Source organism: Monodon monoceros, unplaced genomic scaffold (genome assembly GCF_005190385.1).
Source record: "Monodon monoceros isolate NGI ecotype Baffin Bay Population unplaced genomic scaffold, NGI_Narwhal_1 Super_Scaffold_4, whole genome shotgun sequence".
Lineage (NCBI taxonomy): Eukaryota > Metazoa > Chordata > Mammalia > Artiodactyla > Monodontidae > Monodon > Monodon monoceros.
The window spans coordinates 37,217,331-37,233,193 of record NW_021703781.1 but is presented as its reverse complement, the minus strand read 5'-3'; the positions used below and the strand labels follow the sequence as shown (position 1 = coordinate 37,233,193).

At 55.3% G+C, this 15,863-nt stretch overlaps 1 protein-coding gene and 1 pseudogene across 4 annotated transcripts in view; one reads left to right on the top strand and one right to left on the bottom strand.

Moving 5' to 3' along the window:
- ALOX5 (arachidonate 5-lipoxygenase) overlaps positions 1-14,015 on the top strand; it is a 54,633-nt gene extending 40,618 nt beyond the window's left edge. Inside the window, exons 7-14 of one of the 4 annotated variants that reach the window (XM_029245547.1) lie at positions 1,797-1,943; positions 7,936-8,139; positions 8,834-8,920; positions 10,684-10,766; positions 11,072-11,193; positions 11,565-11,665; positions 11,976-12,146; positions 13,320-14,015. In XM_029245547.1, the coding sequence (XP_029101380.1) occupies positions 1,797-1,943; positions 7,936-8,139; positions 8,834-8,920; positions 10,684-10,766; positions 11,072-11,193; positions 11,565-11,665; positions 11,976-12,146; positions 13,320-13,499 (1,095 nt within the window). In that variant the 3' untranslated portion in view covers positions 13,500-14,015. Of the gene's footprint in view, positions 1-1,796; positions 1,944-7,935; positions 8,140-8,833; positions 8,921-10,587; positions 10,767-11,071; positions 11,194-11,564; positions 11,666-11,975; positions 12,147-13,319 lie in introns of all 4 variants that reach the window. The other 3 variants (XM_029245546.1, XM_029245545.1, XM_029245548.1) reach the window with 3 other exon arrangements.
- Positions 5,272-5,988, bottom strand: LOC114909025 (annotated as a pseudogene).
- Positions 14,016-15,863: the final 1,848 nt, after the last annotated feature.

Here is a 15,863-nt window from a genome sequence, read left to right as displayed (position 1 = left end):
CCCAATCCCAGAAAGAAAGTCCCTGTTTCCCAACACTTCCAGCAAGTGTCATGGGTCCAGCTTGAGATAATTCCCTGAACCAATCGCTATGGTCAGGAGAATGGACTATGTCGACCAAAAGGAGAGGACAGGAATACCAGACAAGCAAGACCACCAGCATCTTCTACAGAACCTAGAATATCAACTGAGAGATAGGGTTGGCGCTCTCACTTTCCAGAAGGATGAAACTGAGGCCCAGAGAGAGGAGGTGGCCTGGAATAACAGAGAAATGCCCCATGTGCAGACCCAAATCCCAGGCCCCCGGGTTCCCAGGGCCTCCCTTTAGCCTTTCATTCATCAAGTTAAACAACCTTTGTCCGCTCAAGATTTGATAGGCAGCCATTTCTTCTGCACAGTGGTCACTGATGGCCACACCCGCTCTGAAAGGCATTTGTCCAGCCCATCACAGAAGCGCAGCCAACCCTGTGACCCACCGGGACTAGTGTCTCCAACTTCTGGCCAAGGTGTCCCAAGGGGCCATCACTTGCTATCCTGGAAGCAGCCTCTCCCCACTTCCCTCTGCCCTGGCTGGCGGAGGGCACCATCCCCTCCTTCCCCGACCCCGTCCCACTCCTGCCCTGAATGCATCTCGAGCAGACTGCTCGGAGCTCATCACTGGTGTCAGACAACTGCCAGGGTCCTCTGTGTCCGAAAAAAGGAGGAAGATGATGGCCAGGCTTTGAGCTTCTCTAGTGCCTTGGTCCCCTCAAGCGCTTGCACAGTGGCCCCCGCGCGCCCTCTGTAGGCAGAGTCGTGGACGTGCAACTGACTTGAGCATCTGTTGACCAGTGTCCACCGTACTGTAGACCCGACCCCCTTCCCCAGCCGGACCGCAACCCCTGCCTCCATTTCTAGCTTAAAACACAAAAGGCTTTAAAAGAAGCGCCGCTTGTCCTGCACCCGAACTCTTCCAGCTCTGGAGAAAGGAGCCCTTGCGGCCCTCAGCTTAAGCTCCCTCTAGGGGACTCAAGTGTAGTCTGGGGTGGGTGGCTTTCTACCTTCCCCAAATCCCAGGTGCATATTTGTTTTATATTGAAGTATGATATCCATGGAAAAGGGCACGAATCAGGAGTGGCAGCAAGCTCAATGACTGTGCACCTTACCCCGCTGTGCCACCAGCCTCAGACCAGGACACAGAGCACACACAACCCTTGCAGACTCCCCCCCCCCTCGCCCTTGTAGACCTCCTCACCCCTGAAGACCCACCTCTAAAGACCTCCCCCGGCCCTGACGACCCCCTCCTGACGCGGTGGACGCCTACTTTTGTAGATCCCACCCCTCAGAGCCTCCCACCTGCGAACCTGCCCCCTTTCCGTCTCTCCTCCCAAGGGTGGCCCTGGTCCTGACTCTGACACTGAGTTTACCCAGCTTTGAACTCTCTGTAAGTGGAGTCCTGCAGCATCACTCTTGGCATTTGACTTCTCTCATCTATTTCATCTAAACTCTGCCTACTTTCTTCTTCTTAAACTGTGTCCTTCCGGGTGATCTTTCAACATCCTTCACGAGGGTCAGGCAGACTTCGGGTACAGCAAGTGCAGAAGAGCCACTGCCATTCCTTCACCTTACTGAGCCCACCGCAACCTGTGAAAGCTGATGTCAGTCAGCCTTTGAGTTAGAGGACCAAGAACTTTATAAAATTCTGAGCTCCACTGAGTTGCCAGGGCAGCCAGAGGCCCCTTTCCCTCCCTCTGCGCCTGATTGCTGGGTCCATCTCAGGCTGCAACTGACTTGCATGTATTTCCTCTTGCCTCTTACAGCTGGGGAACATCTTCATCGTGGACTTCAAGCTGTTGGATGGCATCGATGTCAACAAAACAGACCCCTGCACTCTGCAGTTTCTTGCTGCGCCCATCTGCTTGCTGTACAAGAATCTGGCCAACAAGATTGTCCCCATTGCCATCCAGGTAGGCTGAGGGGACCTGTTCTCTTCCCGGGCGGCTCTACCCTCAGCAGTCAGGGCTCAGGGAGGATTTCCTGGGTGGCACCACCAAAGCTCTAGGAGGAGAAGGCAGCTCTCTGCCTTGAGTGTCCTGCTGAAGGCTTTTCCAGGTAGACAGGAAAAACAGGAACTTAGGGCTTCCTGCCAGTCCTGGAGAGGGCTGACCACAATGGGCAGAAAGGGCTCCACTCCCCAAGATACCCTTGAGAACTTCCTGGCCCTGAGGAGGACCTGCCTTGGGATAGCCTACTGGGCTCCCCACCCCAGCGTCGTGACCAGCCCCAAATCAAAACGCCAGCAGAGCCCAGGCAAGTGAGGCTGTGAGCTGAGCTGGAAGCTGAGGCTGCCAAGAGGGGACCATGGGGTTCAGGAACTGTTCCCTGAGATGCTCCCTTCGTGTGCCCCGGGGTTCCTGTCTCCACCAAAGATGATGGAGAAGGAGAGGGGAGCAGTTTGGGGGAGAGGCAGGCAGGGACAGAGCTTCATCTCTCCCCATTCCTGGCTGCATCTGCTTTCTCAAGGCACCAGGCCACTGCAACACTGTGGGAGCTGGTATGCAGACAGCAGGAAACCACACCCGGGCCAGGATGAGGTGTGGGTCCATGAACGGGGGAGGCTGCACAGGGGCCCCCAAGGGGAAGGCAGACAGGCACTCGGCAAACAGTACTTTGAGTCAGCCATGAACCAGGCGTTGGGTGCCGTGGGCGTAATAGCAGCTAGTTTTGCCAGATGTTAACCGCCAAGGCTATCGCAAGGGTTTGCCTACACACAACCCCTTACCTTGGATTCTGAAATCTAAAACATTCTAAAGCTCTTAGACTTATCAAAAATGTGTAGCAAATTCATTGGCAGCAAAGCTTGCTGTGAACCAACAGGAGAGGCTATTTAAGAGGCTTTCTCTCACTTAGTATGAAATGCATATGTTTCACTGCAGAAATACTAACATATTTGAGTGTAAAATATTGTGTTGCCCCAGACCCAGGGAGGGGGAGAGAGGTGTCACATAATGAAATGTACACGCTGCTAAAATCCTAAAAAATTATGAATTCTGAAACATTTGGCCACCAGGGTTTCAGACCAGGACCTACCTTTATTTATGTAACTGTCACTACAGCCCTCTGAATAGGCAGGCACTAGTGCTACCGATCATTTTAAGCAGATAAGGAAACCAAGGCACAGGGGTAGTCAGCGGCAGAGCTGAGGCTCGAGCCAGGCCTTCTGGCTCCAAAGTTCATGCCTCACCAGTCTCCCAGTCTCTGGGGCGCCTCTCCTCCAAAGGAGTTCCCAGCCTGTTATCAGAAAGAAGCCCTATTCTTCAGAAACTGATGCAAAAGGTAAAGGGACAAGTGATGGAGAAGTAAGCCGAGCTGGGAACCTTGTTCACCACTCTCAGGCACCTCTGAAGCAGCCTGTCCTCCAGAGACCTTTTATGTCCAGACCATGGACTATTACGCCACCTTTACAACCAATAAATTAGATCTATCCCAGCTGACCTGAGTCAGCTATGAGTTAACAGCAGAAAGCAAGATACAGGGTAGAGATTATACGATCTCTTCTATGTCAACTGAATGCAAGGAAAGGGCCCACCACAGATGTGACCAGGTACTCTTGTGGGCATGGGGAGTCGCAGAAGGACACAGGTCACCAGGTTGGGAACATTGGGATGGAACTGGCTGGGGCACAGGTGAGCAAAAGAAAGTAGCAACAGACTTGATTATAATGCTAATCAATGTATGGAAAATTGCACAAATATGCATATATGCAAAGAGGCTGGATTATGAAATGTTTTCTTTCTTTCTTGTGCTCTTCTGTAATGATTGGAATTTTTTACGGTAAGTATATAATCTTTCCTAATCAGAAACAAAAGGCTACATCCTTATCACCACCCCTCCCAAAACTTAAACACAAAACACCAAGCGTTCTGGAGTTCCACAGCATCACTAGCAGCCTGGAGGGGAGTGGGGAGGGTGGGAAGAATGGGTGGGAGGGAAGGCCCAAATCGGAGCGACCTGCAAGGCTGGTGTAAGAGTTCCGGATGATAGCAAGTGAGGGTCTGGACTAAAAGCAGTGAGAGTGGAGAGAAAGGCCAGAGGCGCTGCCAAGGAGCAGGCAGAGCACTGGGTCCTTTCCCAGCTCAGCTGTTTACCAGTTTGTGACTTGGGAGAGCTGCTAAACCGCTCTGAGCCTCAGTTTACCCCTATGTAAAATGGGAATGTCAAGGAATACCTGCTTTGCAGGGCCACGGTGAGGGATAAATGAGATAGTACAAGTATAGCCCCTAGCATGCAGCAGAAGGTCTCCTTGGCCACAGAGCATGCACCAGAGCCTAGCAGGCATCCTACCTGCTCTGCCAGCAGAGTCAGGTGTGGGTGGGGCCGCGCAGTCAGTGCAAAATAGCGAAGCACTGGGAGGGGCGGGGCAGGGGGTGGGGAAGGGGAGGGGCAGGGCAATAAGAGGGGAGTGACAGGGGGTGGGGCAGGACAGCAGTACGAGGGGCGAGACTGAGGGGGCAGCAGGGGAGGGGCCAGGGGAGAGGTGGGGCAGTGGGGAGCCTGAGAGCTGGGACTGTTAAAAGGGGCTGGAGTGTTGTTCTATGAAAACATGGTTTCAGAGTTCGCAGACCTCCTAATTTTCCAAGAAAACCTATTAATCCAGATTTTTATGTGAAAGTACTGATATTTAAAGGTTGACAACTAATTGCATTCACAAACAACCAAAAATATCGTGAAGGTCAAACTCTGCTCTCCTTGCACTGCTCTGTCCTGGGTGAGCAGGCCCGGGGTGGGCTGTCTAGAGCCGCTCTGTCCAGCGTGGGAGCCCCTGGCCACCCACGGCTCTAGAGCCCTTGAGGTGTGGTTAGCCCCTACCAAGGCGCTCTGGAAGTGCAAAATACACACCTGATTTCGAAGACTTAGAACGAGAAAAAAAAATAGAATTTTTATTATTTACATGTTGAAATGACATTTTAGAGAGATTGGGTAGAATAAAATTGTATTATTAACATAAAGTTCACCCGTTTGTCTTTATTTTTATTACTGTGGCTGTTACTGAGCAGGACCCTAAGGAGCCTTCCCACGACAGCCCCCCCGCCCCCCATGTCCTCCGCCTCAAAAAACTGTACATGAGTTTACAAACAATTAACATAGAGATAATGAGAAGGGTCCTGGCGGGCGCCTCCCGGCTGTCTCTGCTCTAGGTGAGCAGTAGGGGGCGCTGCGGCAGTGCGCGGTGAGCGGCCCCCGGCAGCTGCGCGGCTGCGGGAGCGGCTCGTTCAGCAGCTCCGGGCCTGGCTCTCAGCCTGCGTCCGCCGAGTCCCGGGGAGATTGGAAGCCGAGAGCGCGGGCGCTGCACTGCTGCTCTGCGGCTCGAGGCTCCGGCTCGAGCTCGTGCTGGAAGGGGCGCAGCTTCTCCTGACAGTGCTGCTTGTGGGCGCACCAGCCCTTCCGCGGGCACTGGGAGCCACAGTAGTGAGCCAGCTGGCAGCGGCCCCTGATGTTGAACTCCCGGAGCTGCTTCTCGGTCATCGCGCAGGGAGGGGAACGGCGCTCGTAGCAGGTGCAGGGAGTCTCCTCCTCTTGCACCACGTCCCCGTTGGTGTTATAGTACCGGGTTACATTCAGGACGGGGAACTGCTCCGCTATGGGGTCCGCGGGAAGCTGCTGAATTGCAAGCCAATATAAGCTTTGCTCCCTTCACTTGCTCGAGGTCTCTGACTTTAGGCCGCCAACCCCACGGTACGAGCTGCAGGCTGTCCAGGCGACTGTCCACAGTGACAGCATTGAGATGCATCACCTGAAACGGGGAGCGATGCCCCAGCCCCACCTCCCCATCGCTCCCACAGCAGCTCAGGAAGGAGCCTTCCTGACCCTCTTGCTTGGTTTTTGTCAAGGGCATATACAAGTATCTTAGCACCATTTCCATCCGCGTCTACTTCCATCCAGGCCTCAAAGGAGTAGCCCTCCACCAGCAGGGATGTTCTGCTCATCTATCAATGTGTACTTGGTCCTCATCTGACTGCCTCTGCTCCTCTCTCCCAGCAAAAGCTCCCACCGCTGGTGATGGGAGCAAGGTTCCCATTCAGGTTAAGGTCTGTGGCTGGTGCAGCTGCACAGCTGGCTCTTTTCCAGAGATTGTGGTGAAGGAAAATGCAGCATTTATTGCAGGGCTCCAAGCAAGGAGTCCAGGCAGCTAGTGGTCAAAAGGCCCCAAACTTCCCAATGGCTTTCAGGGAAAGGTTTTTAAAGACAGGGTGAGAGACCGGGTTTGTGGGATGTGTGATCAGCTCATGGACATTCTCCTGACTGGTTGGTGGTGAGGTAATCGGGAGTCAGCATCAGCCTTCTGGTTCCAACTGGTCTGGGGTGTGTGTGCTTGTGGGCAGCAAACAGTTAATTTCTTCCACCTGCTGGGGGTTTCAGTATCTGCAAAACAGCTCAAAGGACATGGCTCAGAATATTATCTATAGCCCTTGAGGAGGAACTAAAGTTCCTTGGCTTTGTTTTAATGGCTAAAGTATATTATCTTGCTTGACTGTTTTCCTTTATTTCTGCATTTTCTCACTTCTCTGATTAAATTTATTCTTTGGAACTCAGGGAAGGCCTAGGAGGCTAAAGTTTTTCTATAGACAAGAGGCAGGCAGAGGACATGGAGGGGATCTGTCCTGGAAAGACCCCCATAGGGTCCTGCTTGGTTACAGGGGGCTACCTGAAAATTTTAAATTCCACCTGTGGCTTGCATTATATTTCTATTGGACCTCATCTCTGTTTTTGAGGGAGAGACAGGGAAATTACCTTCCAAAATACTTAGCATGACCTTGAGGACCCAAATTGGTCTGGCTCCCCCACGTCTCAGGCAGCTCTTCTCCTGGGTCACCCTGTTCCCGCCACACTGCTCCCAGCAAGAGTCTAACACCCGGCCCAGCCCCCAGTTCCTATGATGGCTCCTCCACTCTCCTCCTCTGTTCTGGACAATTCACTCTCGTCCCATGTGTCCACCCCTCACAGGCTCCGTGTCCTCCTCAGAAAGATGGGTCATGACAGCAACTACCTTGCAGGCTCACATGACATCGGGCTGTCAGGTCCCGAGGCTGCACCGGGCGCTAGGGGAGAGCCCCAGGAATGCCAAGGGCTGTTGTCATGGACAAAGCTAGGGACCAGGGGCTTGGGCAGGAAGGGCTGGATAATGTAGATATGTCAGGGCCAGATCACGGAGTTTCGCGACCTTATTTTCTGGCACGAAGAGGTGACTGGGTGTTTTTAAAGACAGGATTGACCTGACATGATTTACATTTTAGAAAAAAAAATCACCCCTGCCCCAGTGTGGAGTTGAAACGGGGAAGGGAAAGACAAGCCAGCCTCTACTAAGGAGGCACCTGGCTGCAGCGCTGGGTTCAAGGGACAGTGACTTGGGACACTGCATCATGCTGGCCCTAGAGCCCCAGGAACTGGAGTTGCTAATCTTGGGCCAGAAGGGAACTCAGGAGCACCAAGACAGAGCCTAGGGAACAGCAGTATTTAAGGGGAGAGCAGAGGAAAGGAAAGTTGGGAGACCAAAAAGCAGCAGCAGAGAAGCAGGTGGAACCAGGAGGGAGGAGCGGAGATGGGGAACGGGTGGAAGACCACAGCCTTCACACATGACAGTGCTCGCTCCTTGCTGATGCCTTCATGCTCTTTCATTCACTTCTAATAACTGTGAGGTGAGTAGACACTGTGCCCTTGTTACAGATGGCAAAGACAGAGCTCAGAAAGGCTACATTGCCCAGGGTCCCACAGGTAGTAAGTGATGCAGCTGGGATGGGAAATACGATCTCTAGGCCTCTGCCCTCCTCCACGATCCTCTCATAATTCAAAAGTCACTGTTTAAGAAATTTGGATTCTCCTGGAATTTCCTGCGAGGCCAGGCTCTTCTGCGCCTACAGTCTGGAGCGAAATACTGCAGTATTTTCTCCAATGTATCAGCTCAACCAGGTCCCAGGAGATGAGAACCCCATTTTTCTCCCTTCGGATGCAAAGTATGACTGGCTTCTGGCCAAAATCTGGGTGCGTTCCAGTGACTTCCACATCCACCAGACCATCACCCACCTTCTGCGCACACATCTAGTGTCTGAGGTTTTTGGCATCGCCTTGTACCGCCAGCTGCCTGCTGTGCACCCCATTTTCAAGGTACAGCAAGCTGCTGCCTTACCTGGTGGGAGAGGGTATCCAGATATGGGGGGTGGGGGACAGAAGGGAGGGAGGAGGGGTACTGACATCCTCACAGGACTGTGGCTGGGAGTGGCCATAAGAGACCCCTGGAGAGATGCTGGGGAGGTGGGTAAGTACCCCCAAGGAAGGAAGTGGCTCTGAGCCTGCTGGTTCCTGAGGACACAGGGCTGGGGCCTGACTCCAGCTTGGGCTCGCCTTGGGTGGGGTGGGCACTGTCACTGCCCTTCTCTGTTCCCAAATCCTACCGGCACTGACTGCTGGGGTGACTGCAGGCTCAGGTTACCTCTATGTGCCTCCGTTTCCCCATCTGTAGAACAGTTCAGATAGTATGCCTGCCTCCTAGGATTACTGTCAGGGTTAAAATAGCTGACAGCTTCGAGAGCTTCAAACAGTGCCTAGCACACAGTTATGCTCTGTGTAAGTGTTGACTGTCATCATTTTTATCACGACCATTATGCATTAGAGCATTAGAGCGGCGCCCATCCCCCAGGCCGCTGGCAGCGGCTCCACAGTGAAGGTCAGCATGTCAGCTTCACTCCCTCCCTGAGGCCTGTAGCATCGCCCCTCCACGGAGGACCCCCGAGGAGGCACAGACCTGGTCAGGCGCCCCCGACCGGCCTTCTCTGATGTCTCCTCCTGCCCCTCCACCCAGCTCCTGGTGGCACACGTGCGGTTCACCGTCGCCATCAACACCAAGGCCCGGGAGCAGCTCATCTGCAAGTACGGCCTCTTTGACAAGGTGGGTGCCTCCCGCCCGCCTCGGTGCCCCGAAGACCCTGGCCCGGCAGGCACCTACTTCTCAGAACCTCGGCGGCCTCCAGATATCCTCTGAGGTCCAGATATCCTCTCGGGAGACCAGCCCCCTAGGCACTGGGGTGGAGGCCTGGGGAGGGTGGGAGGCTGCAGGTGCTCCAAGTGAAGCCTCCCAGCTTCCCTGGCCCACGTCCACCCCTCCCACCCAGCCACTTCCAAGCACCACCCGCTCTTCCTCCTCACCGTGGTCTCCCCGTCACCTCCTCCCTCCCCTCTCCATCCTCCTGCCTCCCCACCTCTTACACACTGGGGACCTGCATCTCCCCTCCCACTCTGCCGCCCATCATTCTGAGCACAGCCTCCCACACTCTGCCCTTGCAGGCCGTCGGTGCTCCCAGCCTACTCGCCCTGTCAGCGGGGGCTCAGGTCCCCCCTGCCCATCACACCCTCTCAGGCAGCACCCCACCCCTGTTCCGACCCCTCAGGAGGCTTACCAAGCCTGGACCCTCCCGGCAGCCCTACCTCCAACTTTCCTGCTTTCTCATCTCCCATTAGTGAGCAGGCCAGACGATCACTAGGGTTGAATCACCATTTGGGTGGAAAATGACAAAACCCATCTCAGACCAGCTGTAAAGGAACTGTATCATCTCACACACCTGGACATATTCGGGTTCGGGAGCCACAGCTCCTAGCTCCGTGTTTCGCTGGGCAACACCGGCCTGTGGCCTCCCTCTCAGCACCAGGTGCTGGGCCCAGAGCCCCCAAGCAATCCCTGCCCACCAGGATGCCTCATACGCAGGGACCAGGGACTCGAATAATGTCCCCAGGGTACAAGCCACTGGATGGAGCTCTTCCACTCTTTAAACTGTGTGGGCCCCACTCTCTCAGACGGGGTTCTCGGACAGCCTTCCCCCTGTGGGAGAGGTAACAGGACCTCATCACAGTGAGCTCCAAGCTCATGTTCCCTCACAGTGACATCTTCTTCCATCCAAATAGAAAGTACCAGGGAGCAACTCTATTGGTCCTGCTTGGGTCAAACGCCTACAGCGGACCAGTGTCTGGCCCCCAGCACCCAAGCCCTCCTTTGAAGATTCTGTACCCTGGGCACTCAGCCACCGTGTGTGTGTGCCTGCATCTCAGCAGCCGGTGCGTCCATCCAGCCCTCACCTTGGCACACAAGATGCCCTCAACAGAGTTGTGAGGGTCCTGGGGGCTGGTATCTGCCCCCGTCTTGTGCCCAAAGATCAGGTCCCAGAGAGCAGTGCTCGGGCTCTGGGCAGCCCGTGCTCAGGACGAGGGCAGGCCTGGCCAGAGGGCTGCTCCAGCCCAGGCTCCACCCTGCCAGCTATCCCTGCTGCGCTGCTCGGCGTGGGAGCTCTCCCCTCCCTCCTGTAGCTGCTCCCAGTCTCTGCACTTCAGCCCCTCACATCTTGATCGGGCAGAGGCTCCTCCCCGTAACCTCTCACTGCGCTGCCCTTGGCATTCTCCGAGTCACACGTCCCTCCCACCCACCTCATGAGACCTAGGTTAGCCCTCGGCAGGCCTGGTCATCCTCCTGCCCTTTCACAGTTCCTCATGCTGAGCTTTGGGGCTGGAAGGCTGGAGGGGGGGAACCAGCCTCGGCTCACGGCGCTCTCTCCCCTCCTGCTCAAGGCCAACGCCACAGGGGGCGGTGGCCACGTGCAGATGGTGCAGAAGTCCATGCAGGACCTGACCTACAGCTCCCTGTGCTTCCCTGAGGCCATCAAGGCCCGGGGCATGGACAACACAGAAGACATCCCCTACTACTTCTACCGGGACGACGGGCTCCTGGTGTGGGAGGCCATCAGGGCGTGAGTGCTGTGGCTGTGGGACCTGCTCTGGGCAGCAGGAGGAGTGGGCCTGGGCGCTGATGGACCCGGCCAGGGGGGCTGGGCAGCTGGCAAAGTGGACCAGGGCCTGGCTCCATCGTACGGGCAGGGATGGGGGAACGAGGGTATGCCGGGGCGGGGCGGGGGTGGAAGAGCATGTGACGTGAGTCTGGACGTTAAAGAGTGACAGCGTCACCGATGGGGGCTCTGCCCTGGGGCCCGGGATACAGCTCTGCAGACCCTGGCTGGACCACCCACTCCTAGCCGGGCCTCTCCTCCCGGGCCAGGTTCACAGCCGAGGTGGTGGACATCTACTACGAGAGCGACCAGGTGGTGGCGGGGGACCAGGAGCTGCAGGACTTCGTGAAGGACGTTTACGTGTACGGCATGCGGGGCAAGAAGGCCTCGGGTAGGGACGTCCCCCTGCCCCGCCCCCAGCCCTCTCTTCTGCTCTTCCCTGACTTTCTTTGGGCAGTGCTGGCCTGTGGCCTCCACCTTAGCACCTGGCACTGGGGCCAGAGCCCCTAGGGGACCCCTATCCACCAGTATGCCTCAAGGGGACATCTCAGGGCCTTTCTGTGTCTCCTGAGAGCCCAGGTCAGAAACAACAGGAACACTGGGCCAAGCGGCTGTCCCCTCCCAGTGAGTCTTGCCCACGCCCGGGCCCTCCAGCACTGGTGTGTGGGAACCCAGGAAGCAGTATGGGTGGAGGCGTGTATCTGCTATTCGGGGGTCCCTCCCCAGGGTCGGGGCCTCAGCCAGCCCATGGCTCTGCCTTAGGCTTCCCCGAGTCCATCAAGACCAAGGAGAAGCTGTCCGAGTACCTGACTGTGGTGATCTTCACGGCCTCAGCCCAGCACGCGGCAGTGAACTTCGGCCAGGTGGGCAAGGGCAGGGCGAGGTGGCCAAGGCCACCTTGACTGCTTCTGAGGGCCCCTGGGCGGACCGCCCCACTTCCTCGTCTTCCAGACAGATGGGGGTGGACGAAGCCCAGGCAGCCCCGGGGCCAGGAATCCGGTGTTCCTGGTGCGGTTTGGTTCCGTGCTAAGCACTGGGCGCCAGCCCGAGGGAGGGGCCTGCCCTGGCCTTGCTGGAGCGGGAGGAGGGGACTCGGGAGGAGGTGCAGGAGACGAAGGTGGGCGGAGGCTGTGCCGCAGAGGTGCCCACGCGAGTCGGTGGCCATCCCCACAGTACGACTGGTACTCCTGGATCCCCAATGCTCCCCCAACCATGCGAGCCCCGCCGCCGAAGGTCAAGGGTGTGGTCACCATCGAGCAGATCGTGGACATGCTGCCCGACCGTGGCCGCTCCTGCTGGCATCTGGGTGCAGTGTGGGCGCTGAGCCAGTTCCAGGACAATGAGGTGAGACCGGAGGCCTTCTCGCCCCTTCCGGGAGTTAGAAGGTTTAACCCACTCCTCAACCCCAGGGTTTTGTGATTTAGGGCTCAGGCTGGACCCCTGCTGGCCAGGAATCCTGACTTGCAAGGCTGGAGGGGCCCAAGAAGCCCTCAGGCCCAAGCCTGGCTGGAGCTCAGCGTGGGCGGGGCAGGAGAGCGGGGGGGGGGGGGGGGGCACAGGGACACTCCCCACAAGGGCACCCCCCACCACCACCATTGACAAAGCTCCGTCATGTGGGTTTCTCCCCGGCACCCCAGCGGTGGGGCTGAGAGTTTCCTGGGTATCTTCTGAGACATTCCCACGCACATACAACCTACCGAAGCTAATCCCAAAGCCGGCTCTCGGTAGACACAGCCCCATGGTGTCGGCGCATGGCTGCTCAGAATGACGGGCCAGTTGAACCAGCCCCAGACCCGCAGGCATTCGCTGGCATCTGAGTTGCTTTGGGACCTTTGCTAATGTCGTGGTCCCTCACTAACATCTGCATGTATGGGTCTTGGCACGTGTGTCCGTAGAACAAGTACGTTCCTTGTAGAGGAGTTTCTTGGTCAAAGAATGTTGAGACTGAATTGCCCTCCACAAACTAAATCTAAAACCCCATCAATAGCACGGGATATTTCTCCCACTTTTACCAGCCCTGGGTATGAAACTTTCCAATTTTAACAATCCCATAGTTTGTTTCTAAAAGGTACGCTTAGTTTTAATTTGCAGGCATCTGTGTGGGTGTGCAAATGGGCATACCACCCCCAACAGAGCCTGGCTGTGGCCGTCCTGGGCTGGAGAGAAGGCCTGCACTGGCCCCTGTGGCCCTGCTGCCCCGAGTTCAGGCGGGAAGGCGGGAGTGCTGCTTGGGACCAGGCCACATGCCCACCACAGCCAGGACTACCCCCCACCTCCACGTCCGCCTGCACCTTTACACGTCCTTATAGCCTTATACCCTGCGGCAGGGCACTGATCCGTAAGTTCCCAGCCCAGGAGCATTCTCGGGGCGCTCTCAGCAGGTGGCAGGAGGTGGAGATGGGGGGATGAGCACACACCTTGCCTCCCAAAGGATGGTCTCTGGGGGTGGGACAAGGCCTGTCAGTTTACATCGCCTCATCGCAGATTAACGTGTCTCTGTCGTGTCTGGGTCCTCAGCTGTTCCTAGGCATGTACCCGGAGGAGCATTTTATCGAGACGCCTGTAAAGGAGGCCATGGCCCGATTCCGTAAGAAACTTGACACCATTGTCAGCGTGATCGCCGAGCGCAATAAGAAGAAGAAGCTGCCGTATTACTACTTGTCCCCAGACCGGATTCCCAACAGCGTGGCCATCTGAGTGGCGCCTGAGCCCGTCTCACTCCGGGACGGCCAGCTGCTCCAGGCTGGGCTCGGCACCCAGACTCCAGCCTGCCCAGCAGGGCAGGCTCCCAGGGCGGCTGCAGGGCAGGCCTTCAGATTCCTGGGAATTTGCCCGCAGGCCCCAGGCTCCTGGCTTCAAACCAAAGGCTCCCCAGGTTAGACCATGATATAGCTAAGCTTCGGTGCATTTTCCTGTTTGTTCCTCAGTCTCTGGTGAATCCCATACTTTGATCGAAGTGTGTAAACACTGCAGGGACCTTTCCTACACAGAGGACTGTGTCGTTTCCTGCCCACCACCCAGCTCAGCGCTTCTGCAGCAGGAAAGACCCACAGAGCAGCATAACTGATGGATGTTTGCTCTTGTTGGGGACACGGGATGATCACTTTCTGTTCTATTTATGCTTAGTTCAATTTCTTGCATACAGTAGGTGCCCAAATAAATTCTTGTTGAATGCATTAAGAACTGGTTTTCATAAAAATAAAGTTTATTTAAAACAGGTCTCCTTCTACATGCTACGTTCCAATCACCCCAAACAGCTCAATTCCCTCCCCAACCCCAAAAAGCCATAATCATTATGATCCCGTCTAGGCAAAAGCCTCCCCTCAACCCTCAGTCTGGAGAAAAGGTGCTTTTCTCTCTTCTTTGCCCAGAAACTCCTACTCTTCCTTCAGAACACATCCCAGATCTCATCCCCCTCTGGGGAGACACCCTAGTTGCCCAGATAGAGCTCTTCTCTCCCCCAGGGCTTTGTTCAAACCTCTTCCATCCTCCCACGTGGTCTCACCCTTGGAACTAGAGCCCCTGGAGGATAGGGGACCCGCCGTATTTATTTCTGTGCCCTAATGGTGGCCTAGGGCTGGCATAAGTCACCACCGTGCTGCTCCCATATCTTCCTCCCAGCTGGGCACCTACCCTACAGATTCCAGGCATCGTCTTGGGGGCTGGGGGCTGTTTTCTCCCATGGCAGAGAAAGCAACATGCCTTTTTAAAAAATGCATTTTCTTTCCTCAGGCCCAAGAAGCAGAGCCAGCCCTGAGCTTGGGGATGACAATCCACTGTCTCCTCCTACACACATACCCAGCCCCAGCCCCCAGCCCTTGGCTTCAGAATTGGGTCAGTGGAATCCACAGGGTTTCAGGAAAGTGTACACCTGATGTGCTAGGCCAGCCACCCTAGGCCATCTGGTCAGCTCTATTTTAGCCCAGGGGTCACCCTCCCCCCACCAGCCTGACACCCCAAGTAGTGAGGAGCAGTGAGTGTGTCCTTAGGATCCCTGGGCCCAAAGTACCCTCTTACCTCCATGTGCACTGGTACAGCCTGGGGGAAGGAACATTGGGTGGACTTTTTTTTTTAAGTTTATTGAAGTAGAGTTGATTTACAATGTTCTGTGAATTTCTGTGGTATAGCAAAACGATTCAGTTATACATACATATATATATATATATATATATATATATATACAAATTCTTTTTCATATTCTTTTCCATTATGGTTTATTATAGGATATTGAGTATAGCTCCCTGTGCTCTACAGCAGGACCTTGCTGTTTATCCATTCCATATATAATGGTTTGCATCTGCTAATCCCAAACTCGCAATCCATCCCTCCCCTGCCCCCCACCCTTGGCAACCACAAGTCCATTCTCTACGTCTCTGAGTCTGTGTTTCATAGATAAGTTCGTGTCATTTTTTAGATTCCACATAAAAGTGACATCGTGGTATTTGTCTTTCTCTTTCTGACTTACTTCACTTAGTGTGATGATCTCTAAGCCCACCATGTTGCTGCAAATGGCAAGATTTCCTTCTCTTTTATGGCTGAGTCATATTGCATTATATACACACACACACCACCCACATTTATGCTGTGAACATACGGATGCATGTATGTATCTTTTCACATTAGAGGGCGTTTTCTTGGTTTTTTTGTTTTTAATTTATTTATTTTTGGCTGCATTGGGTCTTCGTTGCTGTGTGCGGGCTTTCTCTAGTTGCAGCGAGCGGGGGCTGTTCTTTGTTGTGGTGCGCGGGCTTCTCATTGCGGTGGCTTCTCTTGTTGCAGAGCACAGGCTCTAGGCACGCGGGCTTCAGCAGTTGTGGCTCGCGGGCTCTAGAGCGCAGGCTCAGTAGTTGTGGCGCACAGGCTTATTTGCTCCGCGGCATGTGGGATCTTCCTGGACCAGGGCTCAAACCTGTGTCCCCTGCATTGGCAGGCGGATTCTTATCCACTGCATCACCAGGGAAGCCCCACATTAGAGTTTTGTCTGGGTATATGCCCAGGAGTGGGATTACTGGATCATATGGCAACTCTGTTTTTAGTTTTCTGAGGAAATTCCATACTGTT